Source organism: Lissotriton helveticus, chromosome 5_1, assembly GCF_964261635.1.
Source record: "Lissotriton helveticus chromosome 5_1, aLisHel1.1, whole genome shotgun sequence".
NCBI classification, from domain to species: Eukaryota; Metazoa; Chordata; class Amphibia; order Caudata; family Salamandridae; genus Lissotriton; species Lissotriton helveticus.
Genome location: NC_136065.1, coordinates 1,139,105,141 through 1,139,124,868, shown reverse-complemented (window position 1 = coordinate 1,139,124,868; position 19,728 = coordinate 1,139,105,141). Strand labels below are relative to the sequence as shown.

Below are 19,728 nucleotides of genomic sequence, written 5' to 3'. Positions count from 1 at the left end.
AATTAATAAACAGTCAATTCTAGAATGAGAATTATGCGGATTGGAAAAGAAGGTCAAGCTTTTTTCTGTAGGAAAATGCAATCTCCAAATATCAACTAAATTAGTGGCTTGAATAAATGATTTGAAAGCAAAATAAACTTTAGAAGGGTGAAATTTAGAATGGGATAATCTATCTAATAAGGGGTCAAAAATAACATTAAAATCACCTACGACAATTAAAGGCACATTACCAACCTTAAGAACCTGCTGTAGGACCATAAACATTTAATAAAAATAGAACTGAGTTGTGAACTTTAATTTTAACGAGAATATATCTACCATCCTTAAACGTTTTACTCAAAATTTGACAGTGTAGTTTTCTTGCAAAAAATATAGCAAAATTTTGTTTTACCAATAGCAGGAGAAGAGACAATAGCGTCTACCCATTTCTTCTTCATATAATCCAAAATGTTATCATCAATAGGAGTCTCCAGTATAAAACAAACATCGGCTTTACAACTGCTTAAATAGTCTAGAATTTTTGTACTTTTAACTGGATGGTGCAATCCTTTAACGTTTAATGAAACAATTTTAAGTTTACGTGTATTAGCCATAATAGAAAAAAAAAAAAAGAGAAAAGAGATCAAGAGGAGGAAGAAAAAAAAAAAAAAAAAAAAAGAAGATCAAGGGAATGAGAGGAAGGTAGCTCCAGATATAGAAGAAGGAAAGGAAAAATGAAAGAACATGGAAAAAACGACAAACAGAAAACATAAATGCGAAGTGTGAAACGCGCACACTTTTTACAAGTATGACCTAATCCCCTGGAGCTCAATAGAAAGAAATTTCAGTAATCTGTCAGAAAATACAGAACTGGTAAAAACATGTAGCAGAGTCATGAGTTTCCATTGAATGCTGCAACTGAAGATGTAGAAAATGTCTCAAATCATCAGGACGTTGAAAAGATTGAGAAGTTATCCTTCCAAATTGGCATCGTCGATGGATCAAAGAGACCATATTTGTAAACCAGACTTCGTAATGGAGGACGAAAAGCAGTGAATTATTTGCGAATTGAGACGGTTTCTTTGGCGAAGTCTTGGTGTATAAATATTTTATTCCCATTCACCATCAAAGACGGTATTTCTCTTGCAGCTTTTCTGATTAAGACCAAATGATGAGGTCCAAGAACTTTAAAAATCATTTGTCGCGGTTTTGTGTGTTAAGGGTTCCTATGCGAGGGAATCCTGTGAGCCGTATCAATTTCAAACTTTTCTGGAAATTTAATTTGTAAAAGGCCAGGTAATAAAGACTCCAAATATAATCTACAGTTATTCCCCTCAACATCTTCAGGTAAATTAAATATGCGCAGATATCGTCTATTGCAATTTTCCATGTCAGATAATGCTGAGCACGTAGGTGAGATGTTTGCCACCAGCGGAGTAAATGAGTCAATTTTGGCCTTATTATCCTGTATTTTGATGGAATTATGCGATATTTTCATTGACAGACTTGACATTTCTTTGCGCACATTTTTTACTTCAGATGCAATTGTGTCAGTATTAACACAAAGTACCTGAATTTCCTCCAGTATCAAAGATAATGAGGGTTCAGATGACTACTACTTTTGATTTAGCAGGAGGAGGGGAAACGTGCTGCCTCCTTTTATTATTAATAGAACTTTTATTTTCCATTTTCATATAAAAGGAGTCAAAAATATAATTTCAGAAGCAAAAGAATGCAAAATCAAGTGAAAGCTGTGGGAAAGCCCAAGAAATGACAGGTGCAGCAGCTAAAATGGGCTTGGTGAGTGGTTAGGCCCAAGCCAGGCCCCTTCTTAAATCTTTACTCTGCCCCCTTGACAGAAAGCCTGGCTATACCTTTATGTTGAGCAGGGAGCAAGAACCAGGCAGTGAAAAAATCTACTTCCGCCGAGTAAAATCCAATGAAAGTTCACCACAATGCAGGTAAGGTCTTCAGAACTGCAGCGACCTCCTTTAACACAATTTCCTGGCAAAATTCGTCGTTTATATCCGAAAAACGGGCCGAAAACGGGCCGAGGGTTTCAAGCGGCGGCCATCTTGGACCGCGCACTCGCCATGCATGCAACAGCACTAGTCTTGACATTCCCTTTGTAGCCAAAGAGGAGACTGTCCAAAAAGAGCCCCGGGTGACCTCCGAGGCCTTCACCCTCAGAAGTGCCTAATTCCACATGCTTTCTTCCTTTGCTTCAGAAGGACGGAGGTGATGCAGTGTGTATTGACTTCTCACCTAAGGATTGGGTATCTTGAATGGCTCGGAATGCCTTCTTAATCTGTATCGGAGTACCCAGTTAAAAACATCACTATCTTTGGGTGTATGATTAAGGTGCATACAACTATACAATGTGGGTCGTAGGCAAAGAGCTTCTTATCTGAACTAGACTGTTTCACCTTGCTAGACATTTTACTCATGCTGGAGAAAACAAAGGCTGAAGAAAACTGCCCAACACCCACAGACAAAGATGGGCAGAGGGAGGCTTACAAGTCCTAAAGCTTGTAGTAGTGAAAAATGGCATGGTACCTTAAGTGAGAAAAGTTTAAGTAATCCATATGTGGTACTCAATTTGTAGACTTACTTCAAAAATAGTACAGCTTGAAAAATTCCCCTTTCATCTGAAGTGCAGGAGGACTGTAGTCAGAGTGGAGCTCGTACAAGGAAGTGGACCAACTAGCACAATGTTCAAATCAGTGCATTCCGGCACTTTTGAGTAACATTTCACTCTTCAGATATACATCCTCATGTGGAATAATTCAACTATGTGACTCTAAGAATGATCTAAGGCTTGGTAAAGTTAAAGTCACAGTACTGTGTCGTATTAGCAAGGAAATGTTTAAACTGCTTATGTTTTCATTTCATCAATATTGTGTTTTGAATCTATAATATGTATCCTGCTTATGTATTGTTTCAGTTTAACTGTAGCTTAATATTCCTTGCATTCTTTTTCGAACTGTGTCATCTTGAGTGACCGTCCGGTTGTAGAGCGGACAAGCAAGTCAGTTGCCTGCCGCCCTAGAAATGGATGGGAGCTTGTTTGGTCGTGGGTCCATATGAAATAAACTACTGGATTTGTCAGTTCATTATGCCTGCCCTTTGTTTCTTTTAAGAGCTAATTGAAGTGCAGAAAACACACCCCATTTTTGGTACGAGGAGTGGGGTGAAAATGTTGTTCTACATCATTTCAAGGACCCACCGACTGCTGCTGTACCCTTCTTGGATGGAGCTCCCCTACGAGATGCTCCCACTGAAGCGAAGACAGAACCAGGATCAACCCCCAAGTTTACTTAATGTTGGATCTGCTGGTGTGTGCTGTTGTGCTAGGTGAATTTGTCTGATCAACTGACTTCAACTCATGACAGTGGATCAAATCAGCGAGTGTGTACAGAGTTGACTGCGGGGAAGTCTGTTCTACGTGGGATGGCGCATCACTGCAAAACGACCGGCAGCATCACAACTGTGCTGCTCGGCAAGGCGTCTGCACAGGGAAATCTTTACAACCGCATCAGACTTGTGTGGAAGCCAACCAAGCCTCTTAGCTGATTTCATTGGGCATGCATGCTGGGTGATGTCATCTCCTCACACCAGCGAGCAGCCATTTTAAATTGGTGAGTTCAGCATTTCTCTGCGTTTCACTGCCCGGTGAACGCTTTACATTTCTACTATTAACAACTCTCCCTCTGCTGTTCTCACGTAACCTTGGCATCACTTTTGGTCGTTGCCCTTTGCTTTGTCTGAGCTGTGTGGGCACTTCTCCTCATTTTGCAACAAGGTAACTTTCTTTATTTTGCATGCCATTTCTGCTCATCACCAATTTCCCGTCAACCAGTTTCCTTTGCTGTAAGGTAACTTTGACAGTATTGCTGCGCCTGCTTATTGAATTATGGCCACCAGTCAAGGAACCATTTAACCACCACGCTTTTTACAAACAATTGGGAAACCGGACATCAAACTGTTGGAGTGCCTCAGAAATTTTTAAAACCATTTGACTGCCATTGATGTGGTTAAATATTCTCCCACTAGGAAAATGCTATTGTTATTTAACTACTTGGGGTGGTTGGCCAAAGGGTGCTCGATAATCTTCCTCCTGTTCCAGCGCTGTTGAAGGAGCATAAAACAAAAAACGCCTTGCATATTGTGCATAAGGTGAGACCTGTGCCTCTCTTAAAGGGCTGTGGGAGAAATTAAATTCGGAAGTGATTATTGCACTGATTGATGCTTCAGAATGAGTTTCTCCAGTTGTTCTAACTAAGAAGAAGACTGGAGATCTGAGGCCATGTGTGGATTTGAGATCGCTCAGCCAGAACATCTTTGTAGATTGTCATCCACTTTCATGAAATGATTGCCAACATTGGGTGTTCGAAGTACTTTTCAATCATTGATTTGCATTCAGTTTATCACCAGATTCAACCTTGGGAAGTGTCACAGTCACTCACCGTGTCTGTGACACTATTTGGTATTTCAAATATTTGAGACTACCATTTGGACTCGCATACGCGGCAAGTGTTTTTCAAAAGTTAATGGGTGGACTGTTTGGTAATGTGCCACATGTACCGGTCTTTCAAGACGATATCTTGATTTTTACAGATAGTAAAGAAGAACATGCACAGGTGCTGCATAAAGGTTTGAGCATATTACAAACCAAAGTAATAACTGTAAAGCCCAGCAAATGCAAGCTCCTTGTACAAGAAGTTGAATATTTAGGACATCTTATTTCAGATAAAGGAATGAAACCCAACATTTGTAATGTAGGGGGCAGTTAAGAATGCCCCTCCCCCTCTGACAAAGGACGCCCTACAATAATTTCTTGCCCTTTGTGAGTATTATGCTAGGTTTGTGCCAGGTTATACTCTTACTGTGCATCCCCAGAGATCTCTTCTCAAAAAGGTGCAAAATTTGATTGGAGTGATTCTGTCAACGCTGTTTTTGAAGAAATCAAACTATTGGAGGTAAATAATCCCACTCTGCAACCTTTTGTGTCTAGTGGAAAATCCTTCATTACGGCTGATGCTAGTCTCAAGGGGCTTGGAGCAATCTTTTGTCAGTGGGTTGAGGGGTAAAAAAAACACCATGCGTATGCTCCTAGAGCTCTGTCCGCTGCCAAAAGCTATTAGAGCACTACAGAAAGAAAAGCTTTGGCTATTGTATGGGCAGTGCAAAAATGTAAAACATATTTGGGGCAATTCCTGTGAAATCTTCCCTGATCACAAGCCTTTGGTGTTCTTATGGTCTGGGAATGGCTTGGGCAGGGCATCTGCACGTTTGTTGTCCAAATTACAGGAGCATGATATAGTGGTTAAGTACATTCAAGGGGGAAGAACATTCGTGCAAGCTGTCTGTTCCTGATGTTTTGAGTAAAGTGGAGTATTTTGTCAAAATAACATGGCCATCTGAGAAATCGCTCACTGGAGAAATGAGTTGTTTTGCTCAAATTGCTGAGGAGTTGTAATTTGAAAATGGGATTTGCATCAGAAATGGTCTATTCATTCCTCCAGAGAAAGAATTATTTGCATGGCTCATGAGGGACATATAGGAATATCAGCTACCTGCAAGAAGATACAACAAATGTATTGGTGACCTCGTTCAGATAAACAAGTGTCCAGTTTTGTTTGTGTCCTCAGTGTGTCATTTCAGACAAGCACTGAAAGTGGTCTAGGAAACAGTTATATCCTGTTCCCTTCCCAGAAAAAGCTTGGGAAAAATTACCTTAGATATTTCTGGAACTTTTAACCTGCTTCCATTTGACAAGAGGTATCTTTTAGTAGCCATGGACTACTTCTCAAAGTGGTTGTATTACTCCTTTGCAGAGGTAACCAAGTCTTCGACAGTGATCACTTTCCTTGAAAACATTTTTAAAGTGGAAGGCTCACCCTGATGCATAGTTACGGACAATGGCATGTACTTTGTCTCTAGACAAAAGGAGGATTTTATTAAGAAGTTTGATGTCAAGCACTCTCAGGTTGCATTGTATAGTCGATCCTCTAATGGATTAGTTGAGAGGGCTAATCGTTTTCTAAAGGAAGGAATACACACAGCTCTTGCAGCTATTAAAGTTGTAGAACTTTTACAGGAAAACGTTTCAACATATCTCACTCTACTATGGGAAATACTCCTTTTAAAGCACTCAGAGGCAGGGAAGCCTGATCAAAACGTATGCCACAGTGGTTTCATAATTTCTCTGCCGGGCAAGGGAGAAAGTGAGGGGGAAGGTGCCCAAATGGTTAGAGACAGGGTGGCTGTTAAACAGCTTGTCCAGAAGACTAAGTATGACGGCACGTCTGGAGCCAAATGATTAAAGTACAAGTCATTAGGGTCAGTAAACCTTCTGTCTTACTTGATGGATGCTGATGGGGATGGTGGAATAAGGACAGTGTAGTCCGGTTAACAGAAAGTCAAGTGAACATATTTAAGCACATTTAAGCTGACAGAGTTGGTGAGGAGGGTGATTCTGTTCTAAGGCATGAGGTTGACTGTGGGGTCGTGTCTGCTCCTGTAACCCATGGACTGACCACCTCTGCTGTGATTGATTTGGGTGCCTCCTCAAACAATCCCCAGGTCAGTGCAAGTAGCAGTGCGCCCAGCATTAGGGTTGCAGAGGATAAAAGTGGGGCGACTGACTCCAATCTTCCAGTGTCAATTGTTCAGAGCAAATCATTCCAGGAGATTTCGTCTTCTCGCAGCCAATGCTCAATCAAATTGCCTACTAAACTGCATGAGTATAACTGCATGTGGTATAAGCAAGTAAGTGTTAACTGCTTAAGTTTTCATTTAATACATATTGTGTTTTGAATCTATTGTGTATCCTGCTTATGTATTGTTTCCGTTTAAATGTAGCTTAATATTCCTTGCATTCCTTTTGGAGATGTGTCCTCTCGAGTGACCGTTCGGCTCAAGAGTGGACAGGCAAGTCCTAATGCTGGATGGGAGCTTGTTTGGTCGTGGGTCCATATGAAATAAACTACTTGATTTGACAGTTTACTACTCCTGCTCTTTTCTCCCTTTTACGAGCTAATTTGAAAAGCTGAACCCACACCACACACTTCTCTGTTCCATAACGGTTAAAAATATATAGATAAAAAGTGTTTGGCAAAATAAATATTTCTCCAGCAACCCAAATCAAACTAGTATCAGAGGTTTAGCCGCTTTAAATTGTCTTACATCAGAAGTCACTCACCTCTGGTAAGGTCGATATGTTGTTGTTCTCCAGATTCAGTTCATCCAGTTCACTGCACTTTGCTAAAGACTTCGGTATTGCAGATAACCTGTTGTACCTTAGTCCAAGACGGCTTAAACTGGAGAGATTACCTAAATCACAAAGGTAAGAATGTTTACGCGCAAACACTATACAGGTAAACAAACACGCACATCAGAAAATTAGCAGTGAAATATTTGAAAAAATATTCATTCATGAATTGTATGACATAAAAAAAGCAAACAAACCGGGTTGAATTCGCAGACCCTAGAAAGCCTAATATAAAAAGAAAGACTTCCCTTCTCTGAACTGGTATGCAAGCCCCTGGGCTGCCAGGCAATAGTCATAATAATTTGTTATTCTCTCTGAGGGACACGCAGCACTCTTCCAGGAGCACTCACATGTCTTACCAAGTACTCATTCATTGGTCCTTACTTTGGACTCCCACTGAGAGAGCTCAGACTTTAGTTAAAAAAGTCTTGATGTGGATATTACCAAGTAGTGTTCTTCCTGCTTTGCTTCAATACAAAACTCTAACTTGAAGAGATCCACAACATGATGCACAAATGGTCTTAAGCGGACACGAGCCCAAGTCCCTGACTAGATGCGCCAGAAAACATACATTTTACAACAAGCATTTGCAATGCAATAGGTCTCGCAGTTACACGAGTTTAAGCTATTGGCACTGTAAATGACAATGCCTTTTATTTATGTTTTTAAAACAAAAATAAAAATAAAAGGCCTTGTTATTTGCAATGTCAATAGCTTAAACTTGCGTAAATGCGAGACCTATTGCATTGCAAATGCTTGTTTTACACTGGGTTTGACACATGTCAGTGAAGACTGTGTTGGATAAGTGTGGGACAATCTTCGTATATGAACGGTGCTGTGTGCCTTTGCAAATAGGTGGTTGGTCGTAAAGTATCTTACCAGTGCAAAAAATTGGATGCACAAAAGCATTTATTTTAGCTGAGGAGGAAACATACAGCCCCTGAGTGCAATCTCTCAAGTCTATGAGGGGGACCCTTGTATCTTCCCAAAATAACTTGGAAAAATATATGCGACGGCACGTTGAGAATTGCCTTGTACTTTGGTGTTAGTCTTGTTACTTACATACAGTTGTTAGCAACACATCCCTGCTCAAGTTCTTGTAAATAGGGAAGTGCTCTGATCCTGTTCTGTGCACGAGCTTCGTGCTGGGGAGGACTTGACACTGGCCTGCACCCACGACTACTTGGGGAACTGAACTTTCATGTCTTACCAGGATCACATCGGAGTTACAGGGGGTGAGCTGCTGTATCTCACAGCCGCTGGGGAACTCCAATTTCCAAAACCCCCGGCTGCACCTCCAGCTGCCTGCAATATACATTATAAAAGATAAGACGAGAGAACAATCACCGCCGCAGCCCGGAGGAAAACACCGGAAGCAGATGTCCGGCCCGCCGCCTGGTTGTGGGCGGGGCCGGGAAGAGGTGTGTCCGCTCCCACTGCCTTGCGGAAGCTTTGCCTGTTATGACCGGAGATGCCGTGCCAGCCATGGCGGGGGGGCCCCGTGCAGAAGAGGTAGCCCCCGCTGGAGAAGGAGAGACCGGCCCGCCGCCGAGCGCCAGCCGACCCGGTGAGTACCGAATAGAGAGGAGGGGCGTGAGGCCTCATGTATGCGGGGGCGCTTCTATGTATGCGGCGGTGGCGGCGGCGGGGGGGGGTGGTGGTGGTGTCTCTGAATGTGTGTGTGTGTGTGTGCGTGTGTTTAGGTGCGCTCCTGCGTGGGTGCGGCGGGGTGCGCGCGCGTGTCTGTGTGTGTGTGGGCCTTCCTGCCTGCGTGTGCATGTGTGTGTCTGTGGCAGGGGATGTGCACGGCGCCGGCTGGGCGTGCGCGCTCACGAGGTCAAATCTCGCCCTGCAAAAGCGCGTGGCACTTTGCTGTCCACATTCCCCCAAAAGTAACAGCATTAGTTGTCTCGCCCTAGACAGCAAAGCTTCGCTTTGCTTTCGTCTAGGCGAGACCTAAAAACGTACCTAGATTTCCATGGGGGAAAGCATTATGCAACCAAATTAAGAGTTCTCCAAAATCCACATAAATAATTAGCCTCAATGATGAAATACCACAAAAGTGACATGCTGAGATTTCGTTGACATCACATAATTACACGATATGAACCTCAAACCATGTACATAAAATGCAAACACATTTGCGTTGGACATCCTAGGCCACAGGTGGGATCTGTGCAGACGGTGTTTGTTAGAAAGGCGAACCCGGGGGAGGCAGAAGATGTCTGACTGACCACCCCTAGGTCTACCCCTCCTTCAGAGAAGGGACCGAGCGATGTCGAGAGGCCTCCGACGGGAGGGCCCTCTCCTAGAATCGTACAGCAGAGTAACCACACCACTACAAATATACACCACACGTAGATCGAGTTTTCAATCTTTATCGGGCAATTAGTATCGTTTCAATATGTACAGCAGATCCCGAGATCTGGAAAGTCTCGTGGCAAGGGGCAAGGTAGCGGGACAGTCTTATAGATGGTCGGTTACGAGGAGACCCTACGCACAGCTCTCAATCCTCGAGCTGGGGGGTTCCGGAAGGTTGGGCTGCGGCAGCGCCAGTAGGCTCCAAGATGGTTCAGCGAGTGTGGACCGCGGCAGCGCCAGCAGGTTCCAAGATGGTTCAGCGAGTGTGGACCGCGGCACCGCCAGCAGGCTCCAAGATGGTTACAGCAAAGATGGACCGCGGCAGCGCCAGCAGGCTCCAAGATGATTCAGCGAGTGTGGACCGCGGCAGCGCCAGCAGGTTCCAAGGTGGTTCAGCGAGTGTGGACCGCGGCAGCGCCAGCAGGCTCCAAGATGGTTACAGCAAAGATGGACCGCGGCAGCGCCAGCAGGTTCCAAGATGATTCAGCGAGTGTGGACCGCGGCAGCGCCAGCAGGTTCCAAGGTGGTTCCGCGAGTGTGGACCGCGCCAGCAGGCTCCAAAATGGTTACAGCAAAGATAGACCGCGGCAGCGCCAGCAGGCTCCAAGGTGGTTACAGCGAAGATGGACCGCGGCAGCGCCAGCAGGCTCCAAGGTGGTTACAGCGAAGATGGACCGCGGCAGCGCCAGCAGGCTCCAAGGTGGTTACAGCGAAGATGGACCGCGGCAGCGCCAGCAGGTTCCAGGTAGAGCAGCAAAAGGAGTTCGTCTCCGGGTCAGCCGCAACAGCGTCAGCAGGGCTCCTCGACTCCGGGATACAACTGCCGTCCTACTCTGGGGCTGGCCCAGATATAGGTCTGGAGTCCCTTGATGTCCGGACCCTCTCGCCTGGGGGTCAGGGGGGCCGGGATGATGGTGTCCAGACACCCAGCAGGGGTTGGGGCCAGCGCTCAGGGAGGCCGATCGAAACCAGGCATCCGGGGACGGTTGGAGAGCCATCGAAACTCCCCTTTCCTTGTCTCTGGTTGAGTGGCCACTCTACCACCCGGAGGGTTCTTGGTGCCTCGATGGCGGGCTCGCTGGGGCCGTGGCCGCGGCTGGTCCGGGCCCAAGTGTCTGTGACGTGATGGGCCCAAGATGGCGTCGGGCCTGGAATGTGGGTCCGGGGTGGGCACCGGACCGGTAATGCTGGGGCGGCCCGAGTGTGCCGTGTCAGTGGTTGTGGGCCGCCGGGTGGCGGATCTGGTGGTTTGGAGGGCGTGCAGAGGTGTGCCCGAGGGCGACCCGGGCTGGATGGAGGGCCGATGTCGTCCGGGGCCCGCCATGCGGGAGGGGTAGGACCACGCCACGAGGCCGGGTCCAACACACGTCCCCTCCAGCTGAAGGCGGGGGAGAGTCACCCATCTTCTTGGGGATTCTCCTCGCCAAGGCGGAAGAATCTGGAGAGGCCGTCAGCGTTGGCGTGGTCGTTGCCAGGGCGATGCTCCACGATGAAGTTCATCCCTTGGAGGGAGATGGACCAACGTAGCAACTTCGGGTTCTCGCCCCGCATCTGCATCAACCACCGCAGGGGCCGGTGGTCTGTCTGTACTCGGAAGTGGGTGCCGAAGAGGTAGGGCCGGAGCTTCTTTAGGGCCCATACGACGGCGAATGCTTCCCTCTCGATGGTGCTCCATCGTTGTTCTCGGGCCAGCAGGCGCCGGCTGATGAAGGCCACAGGAAGGTCAACTCCGTCAGAGTTCATTTGGGACAGTACGGCCCCAATGCCGTGTTCCGAGGCGTCAGTTTGGACGATGAACTCTCGGCTGTAGTCGGGGCCTGGAGCACCGGGGCGGTGCACATGGCAGTCTTTAGGGTCTCAAAGGCTACTTGGCACTCGGGGGTCCAGTGCACCTTCGGGGGTAGCTCTTGGAGGTTAGTTCTGTGAGGGGTCCCACAATGCTCCCATAGTCCTTTATGAACCGCCGATAGTATCCAGTGAGCCCCAGGAAGGCTCGGACGGCGGTCTGGGTGACGGGGGGGCTCCCAGGCCTGGATGGCGTCGATCTTGGGTTGAAGGGGAGCCACTTGGCCGCTCCCCACTTGGTGTCCCAGATAGGTCACGGACCCTTGACCGATCTGGCAATTGCTGGCTTTTATTGTTAGTCCGGCCCGTTGGAGGGCCGTCAGGACCTTCCAGAGGTGGGTCAGGTGCTCGTCCCAACAGAGGCTGTACACTGCAATATCGTCCAGATAGGCGGCACTGAACTCTTCCAGCCCTGCCAGCACCCAATTCACTAGTCTCTGGAAGGTGGCCGGAGCATTCTTCATGCCGAAGGGCATCACGTTGCAGTGGAAGTGGCCATTGGGGGTCGAGAAAGCGGATCGTTCTTGTGCCCCTGGCGTGAGGCCGATTTGCCAGTATCCGGCCGTGAGGTCGAAGGTGCTGAGGTACCTGGCGGCTCCCAGGCGATCGATCAGTTCATCCGCTCGGGGAATGGGATGGGCGTCGGTCCTGGTGACGGCATTCAGTCCCCGGTAGTCGACACAGAACCGCAGCTCCGGGGGCACCCCGGGGGCGGCGGCCTTAGGGACCAGGACGACAGGACTGGCCCATGGACTGTCTGAGGGCTCGACTACCCCTAGGGCTAGCATCTTGGAAACTTCGGCTTGGATGCAGGCCCGGACTCGGTCGGGGACTCGGTAGGCTCGGTGCCGCACGGGTGGACTGTCCCCGGTGTCGACGTCGTGAACACACCACTGGGTGACTCCGGGGGTGAGGGAAAATAAGTTCGCAAATTGACCCAGCAGTTTCTGGCAGTCCTGGCGCTGTTTGGGTGTCAGCGCGGGAGAGAGGGAGACTCCCTCGACTGAGCCATCTTTCTGGGAGGTGCTCAGGAGGTCTGGTAGAGGCTCGGAGTCGTCCTCTGCTCCGTCATCGGTAGCCAGCAACAGGCTCAGTTCGGTGCGGACAAAGTGGGGCTAGAGCCGATTGGCGTGTAGGACCCGGAGGGGGTTCCGGGGGGACTCCATGTCCACTAGGTAGGTGACGGGGCTCTTGCGCTCCACCACGTTGAAGGGCCCCGTCCATTTGTCCTGGAGGGCGCCGGGGTCGACCGGGGACATGACCCAGACCTGCTGGCCCGGTTCGAATTCAATGGACGAGGCATTTTCATCATACCAGCGCTTCATCTCCTCTTGACTGGCCTTCAGGTTGGTTTCGGCCAGTTCCCGGAACTTCCGAGTCTGGTTGCGGAGAGTCAAGAGGTATCGGAAAACATCGGGCGGAGTATCGGAGGCGGCCAGCTCCCAGCCTTCCTTGACCAGGCTGAGGGGGCCTCGCACCGGGTGTCCATATAATAGTTCAAAGGGGCTGAACCCCAGGGACTTCTGGGGTACCTCCCGGTAGGCGAACAGGAGGCATGGCAGCAGAAGGTCCCATTTGCGCGGGAGGGGCTCTTCTAGGCCCTTGATCATTCCTTTCAGGGTCCTATTAAATCGCTCCACTAGTCCATTCCCTTGAGAGTGATACGGGGTGGTGAACTTATACGCGACCCCGCACTGTTGCCACAGGGACCGCATATATTTCGATATAAAGTTTGTGCCCCGATCACTGACGACCTCTCGGGGGAAGCCGACTCTGGAGAAGATCCCCATTAGCGCCCGACCCACTACGGGGGCTGTGATAGTCCGGAGGGGGATAGCTTCTGGGTAGCGGGTGGCATGGTCCACCAGGACGAGGATGAAGCGGTGCCCCTGAGAGGTTGGAGGATCCAGGGGCCCCATGATGTCGATCCCTACTCGCTCGAAGGGAGTGGTCACCACGGGAAACGGTTGGAGTGGGGCCTTGATTTTCCCCCCACTCTTTCCGCTGGCTTGGCAGGTCGGACAGGTTCGGCAGTGGTTGTACACATCGCGGCGCATCTTCGGCCAATAAAAGTGGGTCACCAGGCGGCTGTAGGTTTTGTCCTGCCCCAGGTGCCCGGCGAGGGGCACATCATGTGCCAGGTTTAAGAGAAAGTCTCTGAAGTGGAGGGGGACGACGAGCACTCGGCCGGCCCCCAGCTTGGCGATCTTTTGTTCACTGTACAGGAGGTCCTGGTCCCAATAGATCCAGTGGGACCCCGAGGAGTCTCCTGTGGCTTGCGTGGCGGCTTGTCGGAGTCCCTCAAGGGAAGGACATGTCTTTTGTTCCCGACGGAACTTCTCGCGGGTGGGGCCCCCTTCTTGGCGCCACTGGGCTAGTTCGGGAAGGGGCCTGAGCTCAGGAAGTTCTTCATGGCTGGGGCCCTGCGGCCCCAGTTCGGGTTCGGCCATGGCAGTGGCGGGTGACGGAGGTGCCGGCCATTCAGGTTCTTCGGGCAGATTGTCTTCGGTTGGGATGGCGTCCCGGGTGGACATGGATCGGGTCGTTACGCAAACCCATTCAGGAAGGCCTAGCATCCCCAGATGCTCTCTTCGCTCGATCTGTGCCCAGGGGGAACTTTCCAGGTCGTTCCCTAGGAGGCAGTCCACCGGGGCATCGTCTCGGACGGTGACTTTCAGCATGCCGGACACTCCTCCCCACTCGAAGGGGATGCGAGCCATCTGGCACAGGCTCTCGGAATTGTCCGCTGACCGGACAGGGCACAGAACGTGGGGCAAGATTTGTTCTGGGGTCACCAGATGGCAGCGGATGGCGGTTATGCTGGCCCCCGTGTCACGGAGAGCCTCGGCCCGGCGTCTGTTGATGGTGACCCACTGGCGGTACTTCTGGGTGTTGATCGGAATCTGGTCTCGGGGGATCATGTCTTTGTCGCCCAGGGAGGCGAGGCACATGGCCGCGGACTCCCATTTTTCTGGTTCCATAGGGACCTCTTCTTCTTCATCCTTTTCTTCGCTCAGAGCAGCTGCAGTGATTTGTCGACCGGGGGGCCCGGTGGTGCCGGGCCGCTGGTTCATGGGGCAGAGAGGATCATTGGCATAGTGACCCAGCCGCTGGCATCTGTGGCACGTAATGTTGGGGCGTGGCCCCGGTCGGGCTGGATGGGCCCCCCTCGGGCTGGAGGTTGGTGTAGAGGAGGCGGGCGAAGACCCCGGCGGGAGGTCTCGGCCTCGGCTGATGCCAGACCCGCCGCCTCGCGGCCGGTGGTTCCCCGGGGACCCTCGTCCGTATTCTCCTGTGGTGTTCCGGTGGACGCGGTTGCTCGTCCACCGATCTGCTTCGACCGCTAGCTTTCGCGGCTCGGTCAACTTGCTGTCGAGGAGGTGCTGTCGTAGTTCAATGAAGCAGTTGTTGGAGAGGTGCTCCCATAACATCAGGTCGACCAACTGCTGGTAGGTAGTGACCTGACTGCCTTTAACCCACCCCTCGAAGGCTCTGCTAAAAAAGTTCACATTCTACCCAAGAGGTACCGGGGATTTTTTTACAGTCTCGGAACCTCTGCCGGTACATTTCGGGGGTGAGTCCGTAGTGCGTGAGTAGGGCCGTTTTCATGTGTTCATAGGAGGTCATTTCGGTGTCAGGGAGTTCCAGCAGGGCGTCCCTCCCTTCGTTGACGAACTTCCCCCACAGGCCGGCGCCCCAATCCTTCAGGGGCACCCGATGGGCGGTCATGGCCACCTCGTAGGCTTTGAACCATTGTTGGATATCATCGTTCTTGTAGTATTCTTTGACTACATCTTTCGGTAGGTGAACCTTGGTGTCCACGGGAGGGGCCGAGGTCTTGGCCCCGGCCGCGCTATCTTCGTTGATCTTGGCCTTGATTTCTAGTTCTCTCAGGCCTCGTTCGTGTTCATATGCTAGTCGTTTTTCTTCGAGGTCACGTTGTCTCCGTTTCTCTTCTAGATCCCCCTCCAGCCGTAGTTGCTCAAGGGCTATCTTTTTCTCCGCTAGCTGGAGTTCTCCGTCTAGCCGGAGTCGTGCAAGCTCCACTTCGTGTAGCCGGTTGCGCTCTCGTTCGAGCGTCTTCATAGATGAGGTCCGCGTTTAGTGTTGCGGTTCTTTCCCCCGTTGGGGGTGCGCTGGTTTCCTGTTGCCCGTTCGGGCCATTCTCCTCTTGGGGTGGTCTGTCTCTGGTTTCCACCCAGGCTTGTAGGGCCGATTTGAAGTCCTCTTTTGTGCTCAGGCCAGTGGTAGCGATACCCATGTCTTTACAGAATTGTTTTAGTTCTTTGTGGCTGTATTCTCCTATCTTCTCTTTCTGGAATTCGGCCGGTAGGTTGGTTCCTTGGGTCGTCATGGTCTCTGTGTTTTTCCGTCGTAGCGGGTAGATCACTCTCTGTACGATTTTGCGTTGGCTCGGATCGCAGCGCCTGCCACCAATGTTAGAAAGGCGAACCCGAGGGAGGCAGAAGGTGTCTGACTGACCACCCCTAGGTCTACCCCTCCTTCAGAGAAGGGACCGAGCGATGTCGAGAGGCCTCCGACGGGAGGGCCCTCTCCTAGAATCGTACAGCAGAGTAACCACACCACTACAAATATACACCACACGTAGATCGAGTTTTCAATCTTTATCGGGCAATTAGTATCGTTACAATATGTACAGCAGATCCCGAGATCTGGAAAGTCTCGTGGCAAGGGGCAAGGTAGCGGGACAGTCTTATAGATGGTCGGTTACAAGGAGACCCTACGCACAGCTCTCAATCCTCGAGCTGGGGGGTTCCGGAAGGTTGGGCCGCGGCAGCGCCAGCAGGCTCCAAGATGGTTCAGCGAGTGTGGACCGCGGCAGCACCAGCAGGTTCCAAGATGGTTCAGCGAGTGTGGACCGCGGCAGCGCCAGCAGGCTCCAAGATGGTTACAGCAAAGATGGACCGCGGCAGCGCCAGCAGGCTCCAAGATGATTCAGCGAGTGTGGACCGCGGCTGCGCCAGCAGGTTCCAAGGTGGTTCAGCGAGTGTGGACCGCGGCAGCGCCAGCAGGCTCCAAGATGGTTACAGCAAAGATGGACCGCGGCAGCGCCAGCAGGCTCCAAGATGATTCAGCGAGTGTGGACCGCGGCAGCGCCAGCAGGTTCCAAGGTGGTTCAGCGAGTGTGGACCGCGGCAGCGCCAGCAGGCTCCAAGATGGTTACAGCAAAGATGGACCGGGGCAGCGCCAGCAGGCTCCAAGGTGGTTACAGCGAAGATGGACCGCGGCAGCGCCAGCAGGCTCCAAGGTGGTTACAGCGAAGATGGACCGCGGCAGCGCCAGCAGGTTCCTGGTAGAGCAGCAAAAGGAGTTCGTCTCAGGGTCAGCCGCGACAGCGTCAGCAGGGCTCCTCGACTCCGGGATACAACTGCCGTCCTACTCCGGGGCTGGCCCAGATATAGGTCTGGAGTCCTTTGATGTCCGGACCCTCTCGCCTGGGGGTCAGAGGGGCCGGGATGATGGTGTCCAGACACCCAGAAGGGGTTGGGGCCAGCGCTCTGGGAGGCCGGAGGTCGATCGAAACCAGGCATCCGGGGACGGTTGGAGAGCCATCGAAACTCCCCTTTCCTTGTCTCTGGTTGAGTGGCCACTCTACCACCCGGAGGGTTCTTGGTGCCTCGATGGCGGGCTCGCTGGGGCCGTGGCCGCGGCTGGTCCGGGAACACGTGTCTGACGTGATGGGCCCAAGATGGCGTCTGGCCTGGAATGTGGGTCCGGGGTGGGCACCGGACCAGTAATGCTGGGGCGGCCAGAGTGTGCCGTGTCAGTGGTTGTGGGCCGCCGGGTGGCGGATCTGGTGGTTTGGAGGGCGTGCAGAGGTGTGCCCGAGACCGACCCGGGCTGGATGGAGGGCCGATGTCGTACGGGGCCCGCCATGCAGGAGGGGTAGGACCACGCCACGAGGCCGGGTCCAACAGTGTTATTCCTAAACTCCTAATTACTAGTCACTAAGCTCCTGGGAATGCCATGACATAAAATAATTGCACGGCTTGCCCAGGCTGACAGATCTGATAAATGCCTAGGCCAACAAAGCAAGTGGCAAAGTACAACTATTTCGAAGAACGACCCCTTTACTCAAGTCTTTGTAAGGGATATACAAAAACACTGGTCTTGGTATTCCCACATTCATTTAGAACAATTGGTCATATATTAGCTAACATGAAGGTCCATAAAAATCCAGGCTCACACTGCATTATGCTACAGGGCATTTTGAATTAAAATGCATACACCAATGTGTTAGGCTGATGGATGGCCCATATAGTCTGAACATTTAGACCCATTTCTTCTGTGGTAAGAGATGCTACACCCAAACGCGGCAATAAATAATTTGATTACCCGAGGAAGGAGAAGCATCACCAGAAGCATTACAGTTGTTGAATATGTATAACGAGATTCCGGGTTACATGCAACTAATCGGGAAAGGAGGAAGTGAACGAAAGTGATTAAATATAGAATTTACAGACTAATCCATCAGAAGTAACACCAATTAGAATACATTAGACCAGCAAATCCATGGTGTTAAAGGGAACATGTGCTACAAGGTTCTAGGAAGATATAGATCATACTTTACTGGAAAAAAAAACACAAGCATGGTTGTTATCAAGGTTGCCTTTTAGGTTTGGCCTCAAGAATGAGGTTCTCCCCTAATTCATGGCAAATCTATCATAATCCATGGAAACGGTGCTGAGGGGTGGGCTTGTGGTTCACCTGTTACTTAAGAGGAATGCAAGCACCATGCATGACACCGCGTTTCACTGATGCATCATGTGTTTTTTTTGTTTTTTTCTTTAATACTGCTCGTTAAAAAAGTGTAGGTCCTCCCAGCTACTGGTCACTACTGTAATCCTGTTTGCAGTGCAGACTAGGACTGCCCTGAAATAAACGTGTGCGTGTTTTTGCTTCTCAAAAGTAAGTCACATGTTTTTCCACCTGATTTCCGTAATATTGGCATTTATTTTACACCTCCTTATGCAGCACCCACTGAACAGTTGGCTTTAAGTTTACGCCAGTAGAACTTCTGATTACTGTGTTTTTCAGACACAGCGAATTCACGGCAGCAGAAAACACAAATTGTATTTTGCATATCGGTGCCATTTTCTTCACAACATTAATTTTGTTCAAAGCAGAAAAAAAAATGATCATAAATACCATAAAAAAATTGTTCTTGTCCTTATTCATATGCGAGTTGTATTAGTTTTATTGCAAAGCAGAATTAAGCTCAACCATAATTTGTCTGTTCAAAGTAACCGATTCCCCGCAGAAGATAGTTAAAACCATTGCAGTGAAAGAAGCTAGGAACACTCTAGTCTAAACTATGGTCTTGCTTCACGTGCTGTGATTGTCATAGCGTTTTAAAAATGTTTAAAGAAGTTTTTTGGCTGGTTGCATGTTGTCCTTCATTTCTGCACTTTCATCCTGAAAGTCACTACTTCGAGCTGACTGACCCAAATGAATAGTGGGGTGCACAGTAATATAAACTGCTCTTCACCCAGAACTACTAGTAACCTAGCTAAGGTTTTCTGAGAACAGTCTTTGATCTAACCTTAGTGATGCGTTTATCTCATCATTGCTTAGATAACACAAGGCTAAGAGGGCAGGACCTAAATCTATGTCCATTTGTTAACAATTAGAGGAACGCCTTGAGAAAGTAAGACAAGCCTTTGCAATGCAATAGTTCGTGCATTAGTGAAAGTTTGAGCCATTGGCGTTACAAATGATAACGTTTGTTGGATTCTTTTTTCGTCAAAAATATCCCAACAGTAGTATGAGTAAAAAAAGAAAATCCACAAAAGCAAGGAAAGAATGCAGTACCACAGGCTGTTAATAGTGTTCCTGTGGAGTTGTAAAGGGATCTCTATTAGCCACATAAGCTACTGAACCCTTAATGCAACTATAAAGAGAAAGATTGAAACTGAGCATGCTTTAACATTTTTAGGTCGAGCCTGTCCCATTCCGCAGGAATGGATAGGATCGAATTCATGTCGGCAAAATCCTCTTCAAACTAAGGGGTTTCAGCCCGGCGTTTTCTTGCAGTTCACGTGAACATGCACGAGCATTCACGGCCAGGGCTTCTCCTCCCCTAGCAGCACTCCTCCCACACCAGCAACTCCCCCCTCCCACACCAGCACCTCCCCTCTCTCTCCCCGCAAACACAACCTTGCCGTAGCAGCACTCCTCCCACACCAGCACCTCCCCCCTCCCACACCAGCACCTCCCCTCTCTCTCCCTGCAAACACAGCCTTCCTTTC

The 19,728-nt window shown here is 49.7% G+C and overlaps 1 protein-coding gene across 1 annotated transcript in view; it reads right to left on the bottom strand.

Annotated features, from left to right (window-relative positions):
- Positions 1-19,728, bottom strand: part of SHOC2 (SHOC2 leucine rich repeat scaffold protein) — a 347,624-nt gene that overhangs the window by 198,437 nt on the left and 129,459 nt on the right. The window contains exon 4 of the mRNA XM_078643771.1: positions 7,184-7,314. Within this exon, the coding sequence (XP_078499897.1) occupies positions 7,184-7,314 (131 nt within the window). The remainder of the gene's footprint in view (positions 1-7,183; positions 7,315-19,728) is intronic.